The sequence below is a fragment of the Catharus ustulatus genome, chromosome 6, assembly GCF_009819885.2.
Source record: "Catharus ustulatus isolate bCatUst1 chromosome 6, bCatUst1.pri.v2, whole genome shotgun sequence".
NCBI lineage: Eukaryota > Metazoa > Chordata > Aves > Passeriformes > Turdidae > Catharus > Catharus ustulatus.
This window is the reverse complement of record NC_046226.1, coordinates 13113297-13138487: the sequence shown is the minus strand read 5'-3', so window position 1 is coordinate 13138487 and position 25191 is coordinate 13113297. Positions and strand designations below refer to the sequence as shown.

General features: G+C 42.3%; 1 protein-coding gene across 7 annotated transcripts in view; it reads right to left on the bottom strand.

Annotated features, from left to right (window-relative positions):
* Positions 1–25191, bottom strand: part of BCL11B (BAF chromatin remodeling complex subunit BCL11B) — a 96410-nt gene that overhangs the window by 34458 nt on the left and 36761 nt on the right. For 5 of the 7 annotated variants that reach the window (XM_033063377.2, XM_033063371.1, XM_033063372.1 and 2 more), the window contains exon 3: positions 18568–18783. The exons of the other annotated variants lie outside the window; for them this stretch is intronic. In XM_033063377.2, the coding sequence (XP_032919268.1) occupies positions 18568–18783 (216 nt within the window). The remainder of the gene's footprint in view (positions 1–18567; positions 18784–25191) is intronic. 7 annotated transcript variants of the gene reach the window in all.

Sequence of the window (25191 nt, the reverse complement as noted above, 5' to 3'; positions counted from 1 at the left end):
CTGTCAACATGTGAAGCCCACTTCTTCTCACAGAGCACCACAGATCCTATCTTACAGATCTGACCTGGTTAAAGTTAAAACAAGTTAGAAGACAACAAACTAGAGCTGCTCAAGCAGTCTTACCAAAGATTCTTGACAGCTAATAGGACCTGTGTCAAGTGCTGAGTTTCAGTGAAGTTTCATCAGAAAGACTGAGAAAGTTGCTAAGTGGTCCTGAGCCCCATGTTCAACTCCTCTTGTCAGACTACAAATCATGTGAGAGAAAAACGATGAAATACTATTGGTACTTACCCAGAAATCATCAGATATAAAATACTGTGAGTTTGCCTAACAAACTGAGAACAAAGCTTAATTTCTCAGAAATCTACATTTGTGTTGCATTCCAGTAGAAAAAAACCCCACCATTTCAGACCTTTATATTTTGCAAAGTGAATATTTGTTATTTTAAATTCTTAGGATGCAAATCCTTTTGAAAAACCTACAGAAGTCACCAAGAAATTTCTGGTGGGTTTAGCAGACCACAGTTTCATACGTAGATCATGTGGGGTTTTTTCAGAGCACTATTGCTATTACCTGAAAAAGTGAAAGAAGATTAATTTTTCTGGGCAATTTCAAGCTTTTATATCACTATGAAGTTCAGGTTTGCACAGCGAGAAGCCAAGGAAAGAATAATAATGAATTAGTAACAGATAGGAAACATAAAATATGCACCTACAATTCCTTCAATTAGAGAGACCAATCAAAGCTCAGACAACTTGGAAACATAAGCCAACACAAATTTCTTTTTTAGTCTTTGTTTTTTCTCGGTAAAGCATAGTTTGTACCCTGTAGGGTGAAACTTTTATTATACTCCCTAGGGAAGAAGCACCAGCTCGCTGAAGTCACTTGTTCGCTTCTGGCTAAATCACCACTCCCTTCTTCAAGGTGAGGAGAGAGGGCAATATCACCATAAAGCACTATCAAGATCTCAACAACTTCAAGAGACTCCAAACCAGCCTCTCAGGGCTGGTGGTAAACTGCTTCGCCTGAGGGAGGGCAGCAATAAAATCTAGAGATTTCTTCAGGGCTGACAACTGTATCACTGCAGTCAGATGCAATTACAGAGCTGGAGCAGCCAGCAGGAAAGGGGGTTGACAGTGACCAAGAAGGTGGAAAGGCCTGGGAGAAAGCAGACCAAACATTAGTAATGCAAAGTCAGTGCCTACATTGCTAAATCCATGCGTTACACAAAGGACCTCCTTTGGCAGCCACTACTCAAGATGACTAACGTTTGCTCATGCTGACTTCAACGAAAATTAAGTGCCTGAGAAACTGCTACCTAGGGTGAGGAAGGGTATGTCTACATGGTACCTGGCAGGCTGACAAAGGCTCACCCTGCCTGCACTGCAGCCTGGCCAGGCACAAGGCAGCACCAATGCAGAGGACCTGTGGTTAGTAGAAGCCCGAGCCGAGCTCAGCAGCCCTGCAGAGAAGCGGGGCTGGGGCTCCACATCCTCGCTCAGGCAGCTGTACCGCTTCCGCTGCACGCTGGCTCTGCTCCAGTTGGCTCGAAGCATGGGCAGAGCCAGCTCATGGCTGCTTGCAAAATACCGTGCACACCTACCTTCACACAGACCTGACTTTCGCCCAGGAGGCTGAAGAAATGAAGAAAATTCACATCAAGCAGCCATTATGGATTCTTGGCTTCTTCAAAACCTGGAGACTCACACTCTAGAGCCAACCCTGGTTTGCCTTCTTAGCAGGCTCCAGGTATTAAATACTTAATCTCAACAAAATAAAATTAATTGCATTTAAATCTTTCCGGTCCCCTCTTTTTTCTTTTTTTTTTTATTTGTTTTGCTTTGTTTTAATTTATTTCACATGTTCTTAATTACAGTAAAAGTTAAAACCCATGATTTGGTCCAAAACGCTCCAGTATCTCTGTGCCTAAGCAAAAATTGTAGATGTATGTCTGTCATGCATTTCAATTCTGGGTACCTTGGGCCAAAATACTCTTACCTTCTGCAAGATAATTTGATGACTGCTGACCTGGATTATGGGCCTAATCCAAACCCAAAGCAAACCACTTTCAACAGTAAATTCATTTTGTGCCTTTTGTTCATGTAGCAACGTGACCAGACCAGATTTCTAGAGGCTGGGAACTTATTAACTAAGTTTATGCCCAAGTCCTTTGTTTTTTTCCTGCCTGTAAAATGGTCATACACACCTGTGAGGGCTGATTAGGGAAACCACAAAGATGAACTATGCTACACAATCTCAGGCAAGTTGCAGCATTTTGAAGGATTATCACTCCACTTCTAAACCACCAAAATTCTATACTTCAGAGAGCAGAGCAATCAAGAAGTACTACCCTTTCTGACCCATACAGAGCCTAAATCCTTAGAAATCTACATGTCAAGGACATGACCACTATAACTAACAAAGCTGGACACTGTACCCTGGTGCTTTCCAATCAAACCAGATCGTTACACCCCTTTCCAAAAATAATGACTAATGAAATGACTAAGAGGGATGGGTAACTGAAAAGAAGAGGCTGCAGGAATGACACAATACTGTGAAGTATTAATTCTGTCAGGGAACCTGGCACTGCTTGAGTATTTTTTTTCCCTTTCTCTTTGGGAGCACAATGCTAACCCAGCCTGGTCATTTTATTCCACAGAGAGGGGGGAATTCCTGATTGCAGCAGGAACCTTGGGAGCACAAAGGAAAAAGTAAAGCAATTCCAAGGAGAAACAAAATGTTAAAGCAAGCCTGTGCATTAGAACTTAAAGTAGGACTCAGAAAGGTGGCAAATGACAACTGCATCAGAATCTTCTCTGGCTACTTATGGGAGTAAGATAGATGTAAGTGAGAGAAGTGAGACAAGAGCATGGCAATTGCAAAAATGAATGGACTGTGCCAGACTTTCTCTTACTGCCCTTGCCAAAATGCCCTGTTGTCTCCTGAAATACAATTTAACAGCAGTCAGGGAGCAAGCAACCTGACCTAATGCTTACTGAATCAATAGCAGCTGATTCTCCAGATAACTTCCACAGACTTAATCTGTGTCCTGCCCTAAAAGAGTTCATTTATTCCCTCACTCTTTGATCATATTTCTTCTTAGAGTAGATCTCCATGGGTTCAATTTCTCTGAACATACAAGTCTATTCACAATAATCCTGTTTAGGTTCTTGCACTGCTTGCTTTATCCACAAAACTGTTTGCCTGAGATTAAGCCTCACTCATCCCCACTGCAGCCACCGCTCACACAGAGATGGTGTGGTAGGGGCAGCAGCAAGAAAACCTAGTTTCCCCTGTCTTACTAGTTCATCCCTTGAACTACAAAACTATCCCTGATGTAATGAATTGGATTTCATTGTTTATTGTTTGCTCATTTCTTCAAATTAGAAGTGCTCTGGGCTCCTCAGAATAAAAATTTCTAGCTAAGTACTTGCTGTTGTTGTTATCATTAAGATTATTCACAAATAGAAGTGTCAAGGTAGATTCAGAACAAGTTCTTCTGAGGGCCATATATCTTCCAGGCATCCATCCATGCTGTTATATAGTATTAAGGTGTGAACAGGGAAAACCATGTACCCAGTCAGTGCTGTGTTTAAGTGGCCTGCCAATTCCAGCTAATCACCAAGTTATTTACTTCCAGTTTATTAGGCTGAAACTGCCACTAGCTGTTGGCAGCCTCTAATATGTACGTCTCACTTTCGTGGGGTCTCTTCGAGCACTGCTGTAATAAAAAAGCCATTTCTTCCAGTTTCAGATGCAAGAATTAACTCACAGAGCACCTCACAAGGCCAAGGCAAATTCTGATCTCAGTTACAAATGTGCAACCCCATTGATTTCCAGGGGCTTAATTTGCAATGGTCTTGAGCTGCTATACCTGAGAGCACAATTTCATCCACTGTTTTCACAGAGAGGAGTAACAGCAGTAGCTCCTATATATTTGTAAGTATTTTAAACACAGTAACAGTTGGATAAACATCAATCACTATCAATGGCCCTCAGACTCATTTACATCACATCCAATAAAACCCTGGACAAGCAATTCATCAAAAATTAGCCTAAATTATTTGCATTCATTTTATATACTTCAGTAGCTTTTTTATTATTTTAGTATTTGATCACCTCAGAAACTTCCACATCTTTATCCTCATAATATTCCCATCTGAGAGTGAAGAGTTGGAATTCCTTACTGAAGTGGGAGGCTTTCCATGGAGAAATTAAAGAACTTTTCCAAGATCACAGGGAAAATTCAACAGAGGCTTGGATTTAGATTTCCCAAACCACAGGGAGTAGGACAGGAAATGCAAGAATCTTCTTTTCTTATCAATGCTTTTCACTAGATAACAATAAAAAGCATACAGTAAATTCTTAAATTCTCTCACAATATTTTTCAACTTGGATTTTCTTATTTTAATCAGATACAGAGTCCTTACACTGGGATCACTGGGGACCCCTAGACAAGAATGTTATATTTTCTTCCACCTGTAAAGAGAGCCTGCTGTTGGTCTCCTAAAGCTGCTTTTTCCAAGGAACACTCCCTGTGCAGTGTTTTCCTTTGATTTTAGATGCATGACTAAACCTTACAGCCATGCTTGCAGTTGTGTAAGGCCAACAGAGTATTTGTCCATGCAGAGCAAACATGAGATTCCTGATGCTAAGCCTGAGGTGTGCACTGAGCTATGAGCACCACATGAAGTTCCCAACCCTATTACACCTTCCCACTGCCAACATGAGGCAGTTCCACAATTTGCCCAGGACCAGGCACACCTTTATTCAGAGGAAAACCTGCTAGGAAGCAGCCAGAGAAAACCAATACTTACTCATAGCACATGTTGCTCAAGTGACCACTTCCAGAAACAATAAAATACTGCAGACAAGCCCTGTCCTGCAAAAATTACACACTCATTGCTCTTTCTGTAGGCTGAGTTCATTGCAATGAGGAAAGTCACCATGTTATAAAAGACATCTCCCCTTTAAACATTTTCTCAAAGATATTTTTTCCTACTCCATGTAAAGATGTAGGAGAAACCAGACAGGAGACCAGATAAAAAGAAATTGCAACATATGTTGCTGACTGCATGGTCAGCTGTGCCCCATCTCTTGACTTCAGTCCTGACTTTTCCACAGAAATGAAGTTTGCCATGCACTACAGGCTGACCAATAATGATATCAGCTGCTTGAGTAATTCACCAGCTTAATTTAGGACAGTCATATTTGCACCAATTCCATTTTCTCCCTGTAAAAGCTAAGAAAAGGGTGGAGAAAGAGAAGTTAAGGAAGACAAAAAGCAGATTTTGTTTTTTAGTAACGTGAAAATATTTCCTAACAGGGTGAGTTACCATTTACTTTATTTTGGTCCACTTTCTGATTTCCAGTCATTTTGTGAGCTATAACTTGACGTCATAGCACAGTCAGGTAAATATAGAGGTCAGGGAAAATCATTCAGAAAAATCTGAATAGCCAGGTTTTACACCAGTAAAGTACAGTTACTTTAACTGAAAAAGTCTCAACATTCAGACCAATACTGTCTTAAAAAAAAAAAAAAAAGTTATATTTAGAATTATAGTTTTTTATAGTTACACTCCAAATGAAAACAAAAGCTTGAAAAACAGTGTCTTCTCTGTTATCACCTTGCTGCTGCATGTAGAGCTCCACTGAGGTTCCAGGGGAGCAGACCACCAATGGCAAAAACATCAGTATCAGCTTTGGTTTGGTTTTGTCGGCTGGTTTTTATCAGGGGTTGAGTTAACTTCAGAATCAGCACTGTGCACACAATGCACTAGAAACTGAACTTACCAGCCCTTGGACAATATACCTACACTACTCCCCGAGCAAAAACTCAAAGTCCTTCTTGTCATCAATTCACAGTGCCTTCCCCTGAACCGGAGCTTGTCAAGGACTTCTGACAATTTGAGGATAACACTGTCTTGAGTATATATATCTCACAAGCAGAGAAAAACCTACCTGGGATATTTTATTTGCTAACTGTTCACTCTGCTCATGATAGGTGTGTGACTCTGAACTGTGTTTGGCATCTAACATCTCTCTTTTGATAGATAGCAGTCTCTCAGCAGCTTGCTGTCTGAGCCAGTGCAGGCAAGGAATGGGCAGCACACGTTCATCAAACTAACATCTGCTTTCAGTTCTCATTTATAGATATGGAATCCTTTCAACTGGACATTAATCTTTCTCTACAGCAGCAATTAGGTACTTGAGACAGATCAGAACAAATCAAATTATCCTTATTTATTAAATAAAAAAAATCCTAAGGAGTAAACAAAAAGGATGTCAGACCATCCTGTGTGCATCAACAGAAAAAGAAAATTAAGATACTGACACACAGGAGTCTAAAAGCTTTCAGGTGCTATTTTCAAAGCCTCAACTGTAACCAAATAGCAGAGGGCTCTACTGCAGAATGCCTCATGGATTATTTTAGCAATAAGGTATAAGTGAAAGGATTATCATGAATGTAATGTTTCCCTTCCAAAAATTCCAGGAATGCAAAAATTAGTCTCATGTGCACTGCATGACTCATGTTTTTAATGCTGGAGCTTCATTTTCACTCATGAGGAATTCAAGCTCAGGGAAATGTTACCACAAAAATTCTCATTCAATTGACAAAGGAAAATCTTTCTTTTGCTACAGTTAAACAAAGCCTACGAACTGTATCTTTAGAGAGATTGGCTTGGTTCAGCTTCAGGCAATGGACATCCTGCACACCAAATAGAGACACTGCCATTCCTGAGGGATCAAATGGATTGCCCTGAAGAGCTCAAATTCTACAGATTTGGTTCAAACCAAGCAGAGCAGCTTCCTCTTGCGGGATTCTCCAGCTTAACACAGTAGATAGCTTTAAGCAAGCAAGGTGGGGACCCTGCCACATTTGCATGGAAATTAGTAGCAACACATTTGTAAGTCACAGGATGAATGAATTGATAATGAGGAAGGTACGCAGGTATCCACCAAGCACCTGATACTCTTCCTGTTTTCTTAATCTTTTTTCCAAAAGTAGCTTTTATTTTTCACTAAGGAAATATTTCAACATATTCATTAGAAGAAACTAGCATAGCCTAAGTGAAGAAGAGTTCCCACTATCTAGATTACATGTATCAGCAGCATTCCAGGGCTGTCTTTTACAATGGGAGCTAAATGTTAAGCAGATGAGAAGTTTCATGAAAGAATATGTTGGAGAACAGGAAACAAGGTTTTGCCATCCAAAACCAAAATGATCCTCGTCTGCTGGTGCCGTAGATCATAAAGCTGATCATCTGCTCTCATCCAGAAAGCCCCATCCCACGCTGGGCTGCCTTTGCTGCTGGAGAGCACTAGGGTGGGACAAGCAGGTTTGGAGGAAATGTGATTCTGCTGCACGCCTTGAAAAGCTGTGCTGCTTCATCGTCTTTGCTCTCAGCATCTGTTCAGGGTGTCCATGGGTGGGATGCATGGGAAGGAGGAAGACACTTTTTCCAGTTAACCCATTCAACCTCTCCTTCAATATCCAGAGCCACTCATGCTGATCCTTCAATCTCCCTTCTCCAACTCTACATACACCTGACTAATAACAGCAGAGATACCATCTGGGGTTAGCTCATTACATGTTTATTACTCCTTTGTTTATTTCTTCATAAATATAAACTGTTGCTACCTGTGCAAGCCTGTGCATCTAGCCCAGTTCTGGTGAGCCTTAAAAGCCCCAGATTGAAAATAGCCTAAAGATGTGAGAAATCACAGCCAGCATCACCACCAGTTAGCCAGGTATGGAGAGAGAATCATTGCAACATGCAACGTGTAGGGTTGGGTTTATATTTAAGATTTCCTGGCTCGAAGGTACCGTGTTAGCTGGTTAGATGTGGTTATAAATGGAAGCACCTGCTGACATTAATCACAGTAATTTGGCAATGTGGCTACCAATGCAAAATTTCAAAAGGGACAGGCACCTTGAAAACCTAAGTCCAGTTTATCATTGGCCAGATCAATTATCAGTCAGAGAAAATAACCCTTCCTCTGTATTCTGAGGTCTCATGCAAATATAGATCTGAGGAAGAGAGGGAGGAAGGGACTATGTTTTTTTATTTGATTGGATTTTTCATTTGGTTCAATGTAACTTTAAAAAATATTAATCTGCTCCTTCATTTAATTTCATCTGTACCACTGGCCAAGAGAAACGCACTAATTTATAAGTTGAAGCAAGCCTTGAGATAATGTCACCCACCATTCATCCAAATTTGTCACTAGCATCCCATTAAAGCCATAATTATTTTTTAATTAAAACTAAGGAAGCTGGCATGTGTGTGCCTACTTTATACATCTGTTATGGGTTAAAATAGCTTTTAAAAAATGTTTCTTTAGACCGCAGTCTTTTGTGGCCATGGCCTATGCCAAAGAAAACGCAAACTTGCTTATTTTCTCCATGGGGCGCAACACTGCCTATGTGTGCCTGAACAGATTCGACTGGCCGTGAAAAGAATTCTAAATAAAACACAAACATGGAATTTGGCAACGCCACAGAAGCAAGCTTAAGACTAATTCCAGCATGCGGACGGCTCTCACACAGCAAGTCTGGCTCCACTATAAATGAAACCAGGCTCTGTAAAATCGCCAGTAAAGTTTGAGTTAGGATTTAAAGAGACAGCACTCTTATTCCAAGGTTTGGAGGGGAAAAACACACACGTGCACGCACACACACATACCCCAGCTTATTAAGGAAATTCATGCTGGCTCAGTAAGTCTGTACATTGCAAACTGTGTTTATTTTCAGCAGTCATTTCCATTTTAAAAAATGTGAAGTTAAAAAAAAAAAAAAACTAAAAAGAACAATTTCACTTTGGACTTGTGTTTTAGAAAAAAAGTGCTGTAATTATGACTTCAGGGACTGGCAGTGACAGCAATGAATGAAGGACCAACCTGATGGAAAAATTGAAATGCTACATATAAAATAAGAAATAAATATGAATGTCTAGGGCAGAGCAGAGGAAGGGAAAGGTGCAGATGGGCAAAAGCTCCATGGACAGGGTGGCCTGGGACAGAGCATCCTGTTCCTATCAGACAGCCAGCAAGCAGGATGGTGACTCACTGTTACTTGCTGGGAGGGAGCTATATGCAATACAGCTCCATGCTGCTGTGTACATGGAGAAATCTAACCCTGGGGCAATGAAATCCCCTGGGAAATACCTCCCCAGCAATGCCAGCCAGTCCCAGAGAGCAAAGACATCTGTGAAGAAAGAGTGAGGAGAAAGTGAAAAACAGCTTTCACTCATCTTTACCTATTAAGGAGAATACAAATTTAAGAAATCTCAGTTTAGAATCACAAGACACAGCCTGACAAACTTAGACAGAGAGGGCAGGGAGCAAATTATTTAAGCAGTGATGGTACTGTCTCCCACACTCTTGCTCTCCCTTAGAGCTCTGGATGATACCAGGTCACTGAATTAAAATTGTATCTCAAGTGCCCACCTCAAACCCTGACCGTTGGGTTTTTTCTCAAAAAGGAAGAGCAGAAGGGAAGATTTGCTGGCTAGAGAGTTCTAAATAAGGGAAGAGCTCAGACATCTATGAATGTGCTCAACTGCACTAATGAACGGTGACAGCGGTGATAGAGGCAGGGGCAGCATGGATGCAGCTTTCACAGCACTCTTCATGGAAAATGGGCAGGGAAAGTGTGAAGGAAATTCAGAAGCAATCTCACAGGATCATTTTAAAACTATTCTATGTATCTATTGATAATGATAGTGAAGTGTTTGGCTTCAATAGACTATGGAGCTGTTAAGATTCTACCTCAAATTTACAGTGGAGGAATTAGTTCTGTTTTAAGAGAAAACAATAAAAATAGAGAAAGATCGATGTTTTTTGAATTAGGTTTTACAGGAATTTAAAGTTACTAGTCTTGTACTCACTATATGTCCACAGTGGTCCTGTTCCCAGTTTAATCAACAGTTAACACATTTTTATAAAGGATTTGAATTAATCAATCCATAAACTCACATCTAATTTTTGAACATACTTTACATTAGAAACCTGTCTGTGCCATAATAAATTAACTCACTCTCTCCCTGTTCAACCAGAAAGGACAAAAAACTAACCTAAAACTCAGTTAGAAGATGCAAACTGAAAAAAATAATTCCCTTGCAGGCAGAAGGCACTGGTGCTATTCTAAGGTCTTATGAGATTCCATGAATTTTTGGGTTTTTACTCTCATCACCATGGACAGTTTTAAATTATATATATTTCCCACTCTGACTCTTACTTAAATCTCTGTATATCCTGCAATTCCGCAGAACATGTTCACTGCTGGCAGAACACTATTACACCACTGAAGTCAGAAAACACCTCACAGGAAGATGCTCAGCCAAGCATCCCTAGGCAGCCCCAAACCCATCTCTCAGTGGACTCTTGGCATGGTACAGCTCACCCTGGGAGCTCCACGTTTGTCACGCAGCCATGGAAGAGATGTGAGGATCACGTTTAGATCCCTGTCTCACATGAAGCAATCTAGGTCAATACAGGACATGTAAGGAGACAGCCTGACACACAGGAAGGATGGGATGCTCCTCTCCCGTTGCCAAAGGGATGTGCTGAAAATAATACATTCACAGTTGGCTTCAAATAGCCAGGTGACGTTTAAACAAGAAGTAAAGCTGCAGGTATGTTGTTCAAACTAGCTCTTCTCTAACCAGAGGCCCTTTATGTTAATAGCAAAGAGAGTAATTTAGAAAGAACTGTTTCATAGCACAATTCCAGTGACTGTCTCCCCATCTCCTTGCTTAGTGCCTGCATTAACCTCATTCCTGAAGTCCCAGGACCTCTGACTCATACAGCTGAATTCATTAAAAATGCAAGCCTTTGCTGTGTGGGATTTTTGCCTGCTTCCTTCCAAGTGCACGTTTTAGTGTCTCATTGAACCTGGCTCACCCAGCCTGTGCTATGGCAAATTACATTAGCTGGAATGAAGGCCCAGAGAAATGGCTGGATTAAAGACAAAACCGAGAGAACAACAAAGATACAAAAGGCATGTACCATACACTAGTTTACCAGATTTCTGTATGTACTGCGAAAATGTAGGGAAAAGCCTGTCCAAAAGAAGGCAAACAGCATGAAAAGGTACATTGCTAACAGTTTCTCAGCTGTTTACTGCTTAGCAGAAAGAAAGACCAACATGCAGAACACAGGAACCCAGTGGGGCACACACGAGATGCATCAGCATGGCTTCTTTGACTCAAATCCCATTCTGAACATAAAGCATCCCATCTGAGCATAGAACCCTTCCTTTCATCTAATTTTACGAAGCACTCAGAAAAAAAAGGAGCAGAGGTCCTCTGAATTAGCTCTGGAGGGACACACGGTAATTATTTTGCAGTTCTCTGACCTAAACCTGAGCCATCCCCGAAATAAGTGATCCAATTCTTCTAAAACAAATAAAATAAAATTAAGTGATTTCACTACAAAATGTACAACACCTCATTGTTCCCTCCACCTTTCCCACTCTGGTTTGTGAACTAAAGAGCAGTTCTCATCTCAACTACCTACACCATACACCATAACTTGCCCTACTTCCTTTGACACTGAACATTATATTTGTGCACGAGAGATTTATATCTGTTCTCACAAACTGAACAGGCCAATTCACTTCCTGGCTCAGACACACAAACACATCCGTACGAATCTGACAGAAAAGGAGAAGAAAAGTGATGACAAAAAGCTACTGCTGAAGGGGTAGGAGGAAACTCCATCCTGAATATGCCAGGTGAGGCTGCACAAGTGAACTGTTTAGCATATGTTATGTACAAATGAATGGCAATTTGCTGAGAGAAAGAAAGAATAATTGCAAACATTTATGCCTTCTGCACATGTATTTTTTTAAAAAATCAGCTTTTAGAAAGCTGGTGCATTGCTCAACCCAAAGGCAAGGCACCTGACAGGCACTACCCCTAATTTTGACGCTTTTTAGGTGATTGCTTCCTTCCTTCTCTTCCTGCAGTTGATTTCTTCTCTTTTAGGAAGTGTTCACCAAGAGGCATTCAACTCTCTGAAAATGGATGGGAAAACAGCAGCAGCAGTAGGAAAGAGGCTGGTCCCATCCTGTAAACCATGCCTGGCCGTTGCTCTGTTGCAGAAACATGAAAGCCTTTCCCGTCCCTTTGCTGAGCATGGACACACACCACGCTACAGCCTCCAAAAGAGATCTGCTCCTCCTCCAGTCAACCAAGGTGCTTCTGGATATGATGGCTGCTGAGAGCCACTATGGTGCCCAAACCTTTCCTACCTAATTAAAGTCTTCAGTTATGCTGGTCTTGTGGAAAGTACTGCCATGCCAAAAGAACACCCTAGTTTGTTTGGGTCTTCAGTCAGAGCAGCACAAACTGTGTCATCAATGGCACCTCTTCATAACCAAGCAATTCTCTCCCTTCCAAACTACCAGTACTCCCAAATGTTTAATGAACCAAGGTGCAAAAAATGGAGTTATTACTAATGGGAACAACAAGACACAACAAGGCACGAGAAAGAAGCCCTGCAGTGAACAAAAAAAAAAAAAAAAAGAACAAAAAACTGTTCAATGAGATAGAACAAAAATATCCTTCCCTTGCTTTCCCATAAGCTCCCTTTTTACCTCATCTCCCACCTGATACTACCAAAGCCTGTTTGTGCTTTAACAAATATGGATCTGTTGCTGTGTGCTCCGCTGGCCCTTACCTACACTCTGAAGTCACCTCTCCTAATCCAGCCATCACTCAGCAAACTCCAAAAGGACAAAAATTCATTCATTCCAATAAGCAAATTATAAAATCACCTTCATCCATCTTGTTTCTATATTTTTTAATTTGATTGTGGCCAGAGAATTGCTGGCTGCGAATTACCCTTCCCCCACTCTCACATGCAGCCTTTAAAAATGCAAAATCTAGCCCTCTATTTCAATATTTCTGATGTCAGTGACCGGTGTCGGCTCTCCCCATACAGTAACTGCTTTAAAGCGCTGCATACAGCACTGCATTAAAAATTAATTACACATGCTATTTTATTGATAGTGCATAATGTAATGAGCACCAGCTGTGCTAAACATCCAAACTCCTTTTTAAGACAGCTATAAAAAAAGAAAGAAACTGCACTTCCAAATGCTTCTCCTGTCAGAGGAGAAAAACAGCAACATCTTGGATGGATTTGAAACAGGATTCTTTGATTTAGCTCTCCATTTGGAGCGTTTGAAGAGTTCAGACTCTCGGCTCAGTGTAGTGGTATGCGATCGAGTTAACTCTCTCAATGTTGGAACCATTGTCCTTACTGCAGGCAATGCTGCCTTGAACCTTTTTGTCCCAAGACTACCAGATTCCATTCCACCCATTAATATTGCAATTAAGGGCTTTTCTTTTTTCCTAGGATGTCTGGAAATGGCAAGCATCCGCTTTAAAGCACCTTTAAATATCACTATTGCTCCTGCTGGTTCTTAACTTGACATAATTAGGACTTACAAAGTTATAGTGATCAGCCATCTGTCTAGAACAAAGCCATAGCCATGCTCACATTGCCAGCGACCCTGCCCCATGCAGTACCCTCATTTTAGTCACCTCTTTGCAATTTTAAGGTCTCTTCGCTGCCTCTTGACAAACACACCATTCAGTCAAAAAAACAATCTGTGTTAGATCCACCTATTTTAAGTTTGGATTTGATTTTAATATCTAGTGAGACAGGGAGCTGTGTAGGCAGCAGGTCACATATGATTTTAATACTTGGATAGATGAATGAACACAGAGATTGATAGATAGGTGTAAAGATGGATGCATGCACTCAGACTGATGCACTACTCTTTTTAGTGTATACATCTCTCACACATCCCTGCACTCTGTAAGTACTGTCCACAAAGTCAATTCTACTATAGCATGCATTAAATATTTCACAAAAATAAATAAACACATGTAACCATGACTCATAGGGACGTCTTTCCTGAATGTTAGCCAGTATTTTATGCAAACCTCTTCTTTATGCAGTAAAATGAAAAGATAAATTTACAAAGGCTCTCAGGAAAACTATAGACCTCTGTCTGTCATCTGACACTTATACCAAATTCAACCATTGTCCTGGGACATGATGAGTTAGAAGGTTTTAGCTGGATGAGTTTGCATTCTCTACTCTGATTACTGTTTTGTTTTCCATTGATCCTCCTGTGTTAATAAAACCCAGTCTGGAGTGAACAAAAGCTTGCTTCTTGTTCAAGTAAGAAATGTGCCGAGTGCATACCATATCATTAACATAAAAGTTTTTGAAATAATACTTCTTTCTAGACAGACTGTATTAATTGCATCAAGCTTTTTACAGCAGGGTGGTCTAATCTACTTCTCCTCATTGGCTGACTCCAGTTATAAAACCAACATAAAATGAATACGGTGATATAATAGATGGAGGAAAAAGTATTCTTTTAAAATCTACAGTTTAGTTACAGGGACTGCTTTTATCTTTACTGTCACCTTAACCTCTGCCAAGAAAACACTGGACTAGTTAAATGAAGCAGTAAGTAGAATTTCAGTAGCCAAGTAAACTGATATTAACTTTACAAGATGACTGTGATTTTCAGAATGTCCTAATGACTAACACAGCTGATTCCTTGAATTAGCAGGAGCTTGTTCCTCTCTTCCAAGATATGGCCCCATGCCTTCCTCTATTTTAGACCTTAAATTTCACAGCCCTGTCCATTAATCACTGCTGTCCATGCCCACTTGCTGTTTTTATACATGCAACTAAGTATCATAATTGCTTTCCACCTCCTTCCATCAGCCTACATGTGGGAAGGAAGCAGTTTCACTGGTTAGATGAATATATGTGTATTGGACAGATTTAATTATCTTTACAGGGGTATATAAAACCCTCACTCGCAGGCCCAGGTCCAAAGAAGTTGGACCAGGTATATATCTGAATGCAGGCACAGGGGATAAATTACTCTCTGTGCCATTACAATCCCCTTTGTCTTATGCTGATTACGATTCTCTTCCTGTGGCTTTTGCACCACAGTATCTTCAAGGCAGGGACTTTTTTTTTGGAGAACACACTGTAAAGTGCCATGCACTTCTGCGCTGAGATTTTCAATGCTCATTTCTCGTTAACTTTAATGGGAAATGGGCATCCAAATCTCTTAGGCAGCTTTGACAATTTAAGCCTTAATGTACAATATTAATAAATCAGCATCATAAAAAAAGCCTTATGAAGATGTATAGTGAAAAAATAGCCCCACAAAAAGCATTGCAGTGTATGTGTGCATGCACACAGGCATATACTTTTCTTTACATAATTATGTCTCTCAACAATCATTTGCATGTCTCTGTTATGCAAAAAAAACTGCGCGTGTTTTACAGTTACTCTGAGCATTGAAATGAAATAAAAAGAAGGCTCAAAAAAAGCACCCTAATCTGGCAAGGGGTAAAGCAAAATGAATGCTTTGCCCATTTATATTTTAGATCCAAGCTACACAACCCTGTGAATTTCATTACTCTATTCCAACTTCTAATTAAATAGGCACTAAAAACATTTGAACGGGAGAACCCAATTCAACTGACAAAAGCTTCTGGGGCAAAATATATAAATAAATAAATAGACTGGGAGAGATTGAACCAGTGGTAGAGATTTTTTTTAAATCACATGAAAAAACATGGACCTTTACTTGCAAATTCTTCGTCCCGGGGTGCCTTGAACACAAAGAATTGAATAAAGACAGAGAGGACCGTGATCAGCACTGGCTGAGCAGCACAGTGGACATCCAAGCAGACCTCCCAGCACCATTTGCTGTGATTGAAACTATCAGCAGCACGTTTTCTAAACATCACTAACAGCTCTGGATGAGGCAGCACAACTTCCTCTGTGCATGACTGAACACTACTCAGCATCCCAGACAATCACTCTTATCTAGGTTGGAGATTTCCAAAATCTGGAAATGCAGTTTTCACACATGTGTACCCCAAATCCCACCAGCAGCCAGACATTTGGACTCTCCAGCACAAACTGCTGTGAGGGGACTCTTGAGGGCCTGGTTTGTGAGTGCCCAGCAAAGATTTTGGAGTACCTGCAACTTCAAGCCATCAGAGCCACAGTCTGCTTGAGAACTGCATGGAAAATCTCCAGGTCCTGAATTAAATAAATGCTGAAAAACAGGAAAGGTAAGAAATGATGAAGGATGAGGGGAGGCGGGAACTGCTGATGGCTTTTGTTCAAAGAAGTAACCAATTCCTCAGAAGCAAGAACAGGGCTGACAGAATAAAAGGCTAATCAAGTCAGAGAGACAAGCTGATCTCTAAAGCTGGGGCAAGTGACTGTTGTAAATGTCTATATTAAAAAAGAGGCCACAATGCAGGGATTGTCACTAGATTATTAATCAACACAAAGAACTCACTTTTCTATCATTTCCACAAAACATTTTGGATGACAGAAAGATCCCATAACCCTTGCTGTGGGGTTTAAGCCATGCCTAGGCTCGCATACAGTGAATACTATGGGAGCTAAGAAAGGGTTAAGTAGACATAATCTCCTTTTTCAAGGGAAGAAAATGTTTCTTTCAAGCAGACCTTGACCAACTACTGTCATAAACATGTACCATGCACTTTGATAGAACCTATTCTTTAAGTTTTGCAGACTGCAGCAGTAATTACAGGAAGCCATGAGAACTGGTCTTCCTCTCCACAGAGCTGGCATCGCTCTCCCAGCAAAAAGGCAATCCCAAAAACTCACAGCACAGAAATCCAAAGTGAGAACTCCAAGTACGCAAAGTACAAAAGCCTCACCTTCCCCACATTCTTTAATAAGTCATTCCTGGCTTCCTTTTCTATTTTTAGGTGCACTTGTTTCCATTCCCACTAGCTGCTGGCATCAGAAGCAAGAGGCAACCAGGGTATCCAGTTCAGTGTTACAGCTACGTGCCTCCCAAAGGCATACACGTGCATCCTACACCAGTGAAGACAGAGGACAGCAAAACATGAGACCAGTTCCAGTTTGGTTTACTGGTTCCTGGGAGGAGAAAAGGCAGGGAAGGTTGCTGACCTTCTGATCCAATGCTCACCATTTGCAAGAGCCTGTCTTGACATCCATCTCAGGCCAGTTGGTCAGTCTGCTGAGGCTGATGAAGCAGCATTTGATTAAAACAGCATCCCCTGCCACACTGCATGCAGCATCTTGGATAGGAAATTTAACCAGACCCTGGATTTACTGATGGCACCTCAGCACACAGCACATTGCTACAAGCCCAGAGCCTGTGCACCAGCACAAGCGGATGGGTGCAGGTTGAGCATCTTCCAGGCAGCACAGCAGCCCTCTCTACGTGCCCTGAGCTTCACCCAGGATCTATACAGCACCCTGCAGAGCACTCTTAGCCTCCTCCTGAGAATGTTTTATCTTTCAAGACCCAGGGTTTCCAAGATACAAATTTAAATTTCTTGCAAAACTTTATGTCTCACTTTATTACATCAATGAGAGATGTACAGGAACATTCTCATGAGATACAACATACTGCAGCCAAGTGGTACCAGTGCTTGTGGAAGGCAAGAGCTAGCACACCAAAGTTTTGCCAGCTTCAGGTGAGAAATGAGGAGCCATTTCCCAAAGGCTTTACTCCTGACAGTCATTGCTGCCTCTCTGAATCCTTTGGTCCTCACGCTTCACTTATCCAGCATCATTTAGGGAACTCCTTATCAAAACTATGTGCACATTATCATGAATGAGAGCTGTGGGGTTTGGCCCACCACAGTGAGAGTCCATAAACATTTGTGGATTTTGCCACATCTGTATTTTCTTTTACACCCTTCCCATTTTCACCTCACCAGCCCACAGTTCAGCACAGACCAAGCCTTGCAACTGAGCCATGCTCAGAAACACCCACTGATTTCAAAGAGATCACTGGGTTTGAAATGATGGGGTCTGGTGACAATATGTCCGTGTTCTCTTTGGCTAGCTTGGTGTGCCTTCATTTTCACATCACTTTCCCCTCCTCGTGGTGATAAAAGTCAGGCATCCAAAAGGAATAAAGGAAAAGAAAATCTGAAGGGCTAAGAGGCCAGGGATGCATGGTGAGTTACCAAGGAGCATTTTCTCAAAGCAAGGGAGAAAACAGCATGGAGCACATACATCCTGCGTGCACATGGATGCGGAGGAGAGCCTTTAATATGAATGATTGAGGAGGAAGGGCAAAAAAGAAGGAAATAAAAATACCTCAGATGTTAAATGTTATCCAATTAAGCTTAAAATAAACAGCCTAGAGAGATGAAATCTTGATACTGGGGTATCACATTCTGCAAGGAGTCTCAGACATTTGTTCACAACATGGCACAAACGGCGGGGCAGTGGCCGCAGGTGACAAGTGAGGGTGGGCAGGCAGGTGGGGAGGGATGAGGAAATGGAAGGAGTCGCAGGCCCTTTCCCACTTCCCATCCTCTTCCATGGTGGAGAGGGAAGGAGGAAGGGAAGTGGGAAGGGTGGGGGACTAGGGCATTTTCTCTGCCTTCCCCATGCGACCCAGCAAAGGCAGCTCTCCCACAGCAAAGACGACATCACTTGGTAGCACTACTGACCTTCAGATAGCAACAAAAAAAAAAGTATTTCTATTACCTGACAACTGACAATGACATCCAAATGTGCCTGACGTCTCAGTCTGAATCTCAGTCTGAGTCCCGCCAACTGAGACTGCACGTGCACCACAGCAGGGCAGGCTAAGGCAGGGCGGGAGGGAGGCCAGTGCGCGGAGAGGTGACGTGATCACGGATGTGTGAGGGTGGGAGGAGGCAGCTATGGGAGCCCCCGGCAGGTTTGCAGGCCTGGACGGCCCTGGAGAAAAAACAATAGAAAAAACTGTCAGTCGGATCTAAGTTTGAAGGGACAGAGGAGGCATCAAACAAGCGAAGTGGGGGCTGGCTGCCTAACGCACAACACGCTTGGTCTGAACCCCTCTCTGGGTCCGGCTGAGGCTGGCGGGCTCACGCTGGGTGGGGGAAGAATAAGAAGAGACCTGGAGGACCTGCAAACCCAGGCTGAGGGCCTGTGGGGCATGGAGTGTGGTGAAGGTGGGGGATGGCCAGCCCTGGCACGGCGCAGAGCCGGCGGCGGCGGCGGGCTTCGCCACCAGCACTTGCTCAGGGACCAAGTCAAAAGGGGGATAATTGTTTTATGGCTGTGTTAATGCACTGAGCTGACACAAAACTGCGCAGGCTTTCTGCCGAGCCACTGCTGAAGCGGGCTCCGCACACCAGCCCGAACAAAGTGCGCTGACTTAGAGCTCAAATGGCTTCAGTGAGGTGCCAGGAGCCGAGCTCCCAGAAGGAAGCCTTGGCGGCCATGTGCTGCCTTCCCGCTTGAGCTGCGGCCAGTTGTGCATTTTGCATGCCCCGATTATGCAGGCTGATTCCCTACTGAGCCTGCGAGGAAGGGAACAACCTTTTTCCTGGTAGCTAGAAGATGATATTGTAACCTCCAACCTTATTATTTATTTTTAACCCCTCTAGGAACCCCTCGCCTGCCATTTAAAAGCTGCATTTAAGAGTTTTCTCCTGTTCCACTGGAAATGCTTGCTCCTCCTGGCGCTAGGCCAAACTGAACTCTGTGGCTTTGAAAAACTAAGATACAAGTCTTTAATATCAACATACACCTGCACAAATACAGACACACACACACACAGAGTCATGTAGGAGTCACGTTTTTGGCTGGCACAATTTAGCAGAGTTTAAATGGAAGCTGAGTGAACAGCATCACTTTCCATCCCTTGGGAATCCCAACCCCTCCATTTCAAACTATTCCTGCCACTTAGTTATTAACTAAAGGGTAGCTACTAATCAAGGCCAGTTTCTAAATGAAGATATGTGGTGGAGTAGTCGCCATTAAAAAGTTGGCATTTGCCAACAGTTACCACACAGTGGTAGATCTGAAACCACAGTTTCCCCCTGTTTTTAGATCAGGAAATATGTGTGCTAATTGTGGGGTACCTTCTGGCAAATGCTTTCTTTCTAAATGGTGGCATCTCTGGCTGTTCATGAGTGCGCACCTTGCAGATAGGTGCAAACACCATGGCAGCAATCAGAAATATTCATCTGTATTTCCACCAACCTTAGAAAAAACATTTCCTAAAGAACCTACACTGTGGCAGCAAGGAATAATATTTATCCATGCTCCTTCTAACCCTAAACATGTGACATGTTCCAAGACAATCTCTCCACCTTGAGAGTCCTTACTCAGAAACCAGGCCTGCATGTTGATCTGACAGTTACACATGTGAGGCAAATGGGGATACTTCATCCTTGGCACAGCATCCAGCGCTCCAGTCTGCAAGGACTGCATTTGATTTTGGCGTTTATCTTAAATGGCTAAGAGACCACCAGTGCAAAACATTTGTGTGAAGCTTTTGCCAAAACCACAAGTGAAGAGTCTAAATTCCCTGTGTAAATACTTGAGCTTCAAGCATCGAGGATAAAATTTGTGCTGTTTTGTGAGGACTGGTTTTAAATGGAAGCCATCTCTGTGGTTTGTGGGACAAGGAAGGACTTTTCTTTTATATTTTGAGCTCTGTTATTTGACTTTTGTAACTCTTTGATCTCTCTGGAAGTACTGTACAAGCAGGTATGATAACTGCTATCCAGATCATAACTACATTGCATTCTGGCAAGACGGTGTGCTGTGCATGTGGAAACTGATGTTGGACATGGATTCTGTGTGTGTAGGCACCACTCTACTGCCACGGTAACAAATGAATAATGTTTGCTTTTTTCATTGAATAGGAAAGAATAATACAGATTCTCTCCAATGACTTAACAATTGCATCCTACATTCCTAATGTAATAAAAATTGCTAGGCTGTGTTGAGCTGCCTGGGTGCTTGTCCTTGCTTGGAAATTCATAAGCCTGAAATGGGGATTTAGAGCAGAACCACAGGGCAGCTACATCTCAAATTACACTGAGATGTGTCTGTGGTCTCACCATGACTAAGGGCACAGGTCTTGGAGTCACTTTGCCTTCTACATATCATGATGCCTTAATATGGGTTTTGAAGGAGATAATCCCACAGAGATACTATATGAAGCCCACCGTTCCACTGCATGGAGCTTTAATGTGGAGGTCCATGGGCCCTGGCAGACAACACTACCCTGAGAGTAACAGCCTCTTCTCTAGCCCTGATGAGTCCCACACAGTCATTGACAATGAATTTAATGCACTTTGCACAGCCCAGAGGTGTGCAAGAAGATGCAAAAAGCTCTCATCAGAGAAGGCCCTCCCAGATCTTACTCAGAACATCTCCAGTGTGGAAAGGGGGCAAAGTCTCAAATAGGAGGTTTCTCACCATCTGGTCAAAGGGATCCTGTAAGGGCCTCCCAATAGCGCTACTGGGGGCAAAACAGCAATCTGTTTTAACAAGGAACATAACAATTTTACCAGAAGAACTGTGTGAATCAATGCCAGTGAATGGATGGAACTGAAAGTGCCACTCAGAAGTTATTTTTTTTTGCCCTCACTTCTCACAGAGAAGAGAGGCTCTGGGGAAACCTTATAGCCTTCCAGTACCTGAAGAGGGCTGACAAAGGTAAAGGACTTTTTACAAGATGGGTGATGATAGGACAAGGGACAATGGAATTAAACTGGCAGAGGTAGGTGTAGATTAGGCTTTAGAAATAAATTCTTTACTGTGACGGTGGTGAGAGACTGGAACAAGTAGCCCAGAGAGCTGTGGTCAAGACCAGGTTGGATGGGTCTTTGAGGTGTCCCTGACCATGGCAGGGGCATCTGCTCCAACCCAAACTATTCTATGATTCTATGATTTTATGTAAATTTGAGGAAATCTAAAAATTGCTAACCTAGTACCACAAAAGAAGGGATTGGTAAAGGAGAAGAAGAGTGGCCCAAGAGAGACTCAGATGATCAGGGATTACCATAAGCACTCGCAAGTCCAGCACTAAGAGACAAATATCGCACAGTTGCCAGACCAGGACACTTAAGTCTGCCCCTACAAGCAAAGTCAAATCAGGTGATTCCTGCTCCCCTTTACTACCACTTCCAGGTTTACTTCTTTGTCACTAATCAGGACAGTCCTACAGAATCAGATCAAGTGGAAAATCATGAAGATGGAAATCATGTCCAGTGGCCTCAAGAAAAGGCAGGGAGAAAAGGAGGGGTCCACCACTAGATATATGATGCCTCTTCATAGCTATAGAAAAAATAACACTTGTGCTCAGAAATACTCAGCTCGTATTTGCTAGGAACATATTCTCATTTCATCTCTTCATCTCCTCTCTGTGGGATCCTATGTTGGATTTTTATCCCATAAACGGTCTATTTAAAGCTGAAAATGAAGTCAGAGGCTCTTCAAATTAACTGTTACAGGTGACAGACAAACACAAAATGAAGAAATATAAAAAGAGACAGAGACAGGTGGATTAGATAGATAGATAGATAGATAGATAGATAGATAGATAGATAGATAGATAGATAGATAGATAGATAGATAGATAGATTTACATAGAAACTTAAGGGGGTGCTGAGAGTTTTTTGCTCAGCCCACACAGCAACAGGAAAGGGAGTGGAGCTGATATCTGAAATTCTACATCCAATCGACTATATCACATTGCATAGAGGTTTCAAAGAGAAAACACACCTGCAAGCCCCTGACTGCCACAAAGGGCATAGCCACAATCAGCACTAAAGGGAAAGCAAACCGCAGGAGCTGCAGTGCAATCTTAGAGGCAAATATCCCATCTGGATGGGGAGAGCAGGCTCACACGTACAGCACTGTGTCACTTGGACATCCCTGACATGATGTGTGAGGCTTGATTTTCCTCTTGGGTCAGCACTGGGAAATCACTCACCTGCACTGCAGATCTCAATTATATATTCTGCATTCATTCTGCATGGATGCAAAGGAGAGTTTTGCACATAGCATGAGTGTGAAACACGCACAGGGACTGTTATCCTGCGAATAAAACATCTGCATTGCTGATGGTAAAGGAAGATTTTGTTCTCATGCTTTAAACAGGCTCATCATAGCCTCAGAACCTGTACATGGCAGTAGCTCAGAGTTATGTTGACTCCAATGCACCACTAAGAGTAATTTTTTTTTTCTCTCTCTGCTATTTTTAAACTTGCAAAGAAGAAAATAAGGTAAATTGGACATGACCCCAGATTGAAAATGGAATAGCCTAGATGAACCTGACAAAAGCCACAATCAAGGCATAAATTGCATCCTTTTGTTGCCATCTCCCAGAGCCTAAGCATGACTGGCCATATGATATGGTGTACGTAAAACACCACACTCCTCTGGCACATCTGCAGAAAAGTCCCTGAGCAAAATACAAAGAAGGAGCCGAAGCAGCATTCAAAATGTCTCACCTCATGGTGGCTTAGACCAGGGGAAGCAATCTTAAATTAAGAGACCTGGCTTTACATCTCATGTCACATGTAACTGCAGCCACTCATAGCTGGTGTGTCCAGGGGGGCTGTGTGCTTGGCTGGGTGGGTGCCTGGGTGTGAATCTGTGTACAGGCAGGGAGGCAGGTGCAGGGCAGACGTGTGAGCTGCTGAACAGGGCACGAACCAAGTTTTCCTACATGTTTCTCTGTGCCTCTCTGGTGATAGAAAATCCAATCAATAGCTGGTTAGAGAATAAAGCTCAGCTCCAATATTAAAAAATTTTCTTTCAATAAAAAGAAAAACATCTGTTCAAACAGTGTATGGCTACAAATTTGGAGTGCAGGCTGAAGCATCATCTCTGCCCTGTGCCCGTCATGTTCAGGAAAAATACTGCAGATGTTTTGAGGGGGGTTTTATATGAACCACTGCAGCAGGTTTCCAAAAATGATAGACTAATCTATCCACTAATCTCTCCAACAGACTTTTTTCCAAGATTTTTCAAAAACAAATTGTCTTATGTGTGTCATACCCTCTCCTGAGCACTGTTCCCACCTGATAGTATTGTCTCTCTGCCACATCTCTTTTTGCAGACACCAACAGGGTTGGGAAGCAAGTACACACAAGCACACATGTGTACACACACAGAGACACACTGCTAAATACACACAAGCACAAACACTTCTAACAGCGACCATCAGAGCAATGCCCACACACCCTGCCGGGGGCAGATACAACAGGATCCCCCAGGAAAGGCAGATACACACAGCATCCCCCAGGAAAGGCAGAATGACTCCTTGGTGTGGGCAGACACACAACTGCGCACACTCACACCCAGAGTCCAGCACTCAGCCAGACACACCTGCACACCCGCCTTCACTTCTCCCCCCAGCACATGCACTGAGATTTGGGAACAGTTTCCCCACACTGATTGTGATGCTTAGACCAAAACTTTGCTCAAGCCAGAAATGCAAAAGTTGCACCAGGTAGAGAAGAAGGAGAGCAGAGAAGAGATCTCTCGTTGTATTTTGCTCAGGGATTTTTCTCATTTTGGCAGACAAGGATTCCCTTTGAATTGATACATTTCTTTCTCCCAAGAATTTCGAATGATAATGCATAAATGAGTCATAGATCAAGAACGGCGACGTGGTGAGCAAGGAGGAGAAAGAGTGTGAGTGAGGGGCACTGGCACAGAAATTTGACAGTACCCCAACTCCCCCCCTTCCTCCCCCCATGCCAAGACATTAATTCTCACAAGTCGGAGAAAATTACTATGCATGAATGCAAAAAGCATGATCAGGAGTAATTAACATGGCTTCATATGCAAATTTTATTAATGCAGAAGTACAAAGTCATTATGCAAATGAAACTTACGTCAACTCTCTTGACAAATATTCATTTCTAAAGCTCAAGTTTCTCCCTTCTAATTTTTTTTTAAATTTTTGGTGTAAAACCAAAAAAAAAAAAAAAGTGATGAGGACCACTTGACAAGTTTGCAAAGTTGTTTTTCAACCGGAGAAATTTTATTCTTGCATTGTTGATATATTTTTTTTTGTTGTTGTTGTTGGCAGGTACACGACAGCTCATGGAGGAGAGCGGGAGGATGGGGGACGCGGGCTACCAGCAGCAGGCAGCCAATCAAAACGCCAGCGGCTGTAATGAGCGCGATTGATGACTGTTTGGCTTTACTGCAGGGTAATGAACTAGAATCCAGTCTGAGGAGGGAAAAAATATGAATATTCATGAAGCTGTGCTCCTGCCTTTGATGATTAAAGAAATTTTTAATATTCAAATAAGCGCTTGCCAAGTGATTAACAAAGAACAAGCACGCAGGAATATGGAAATGGAGCTG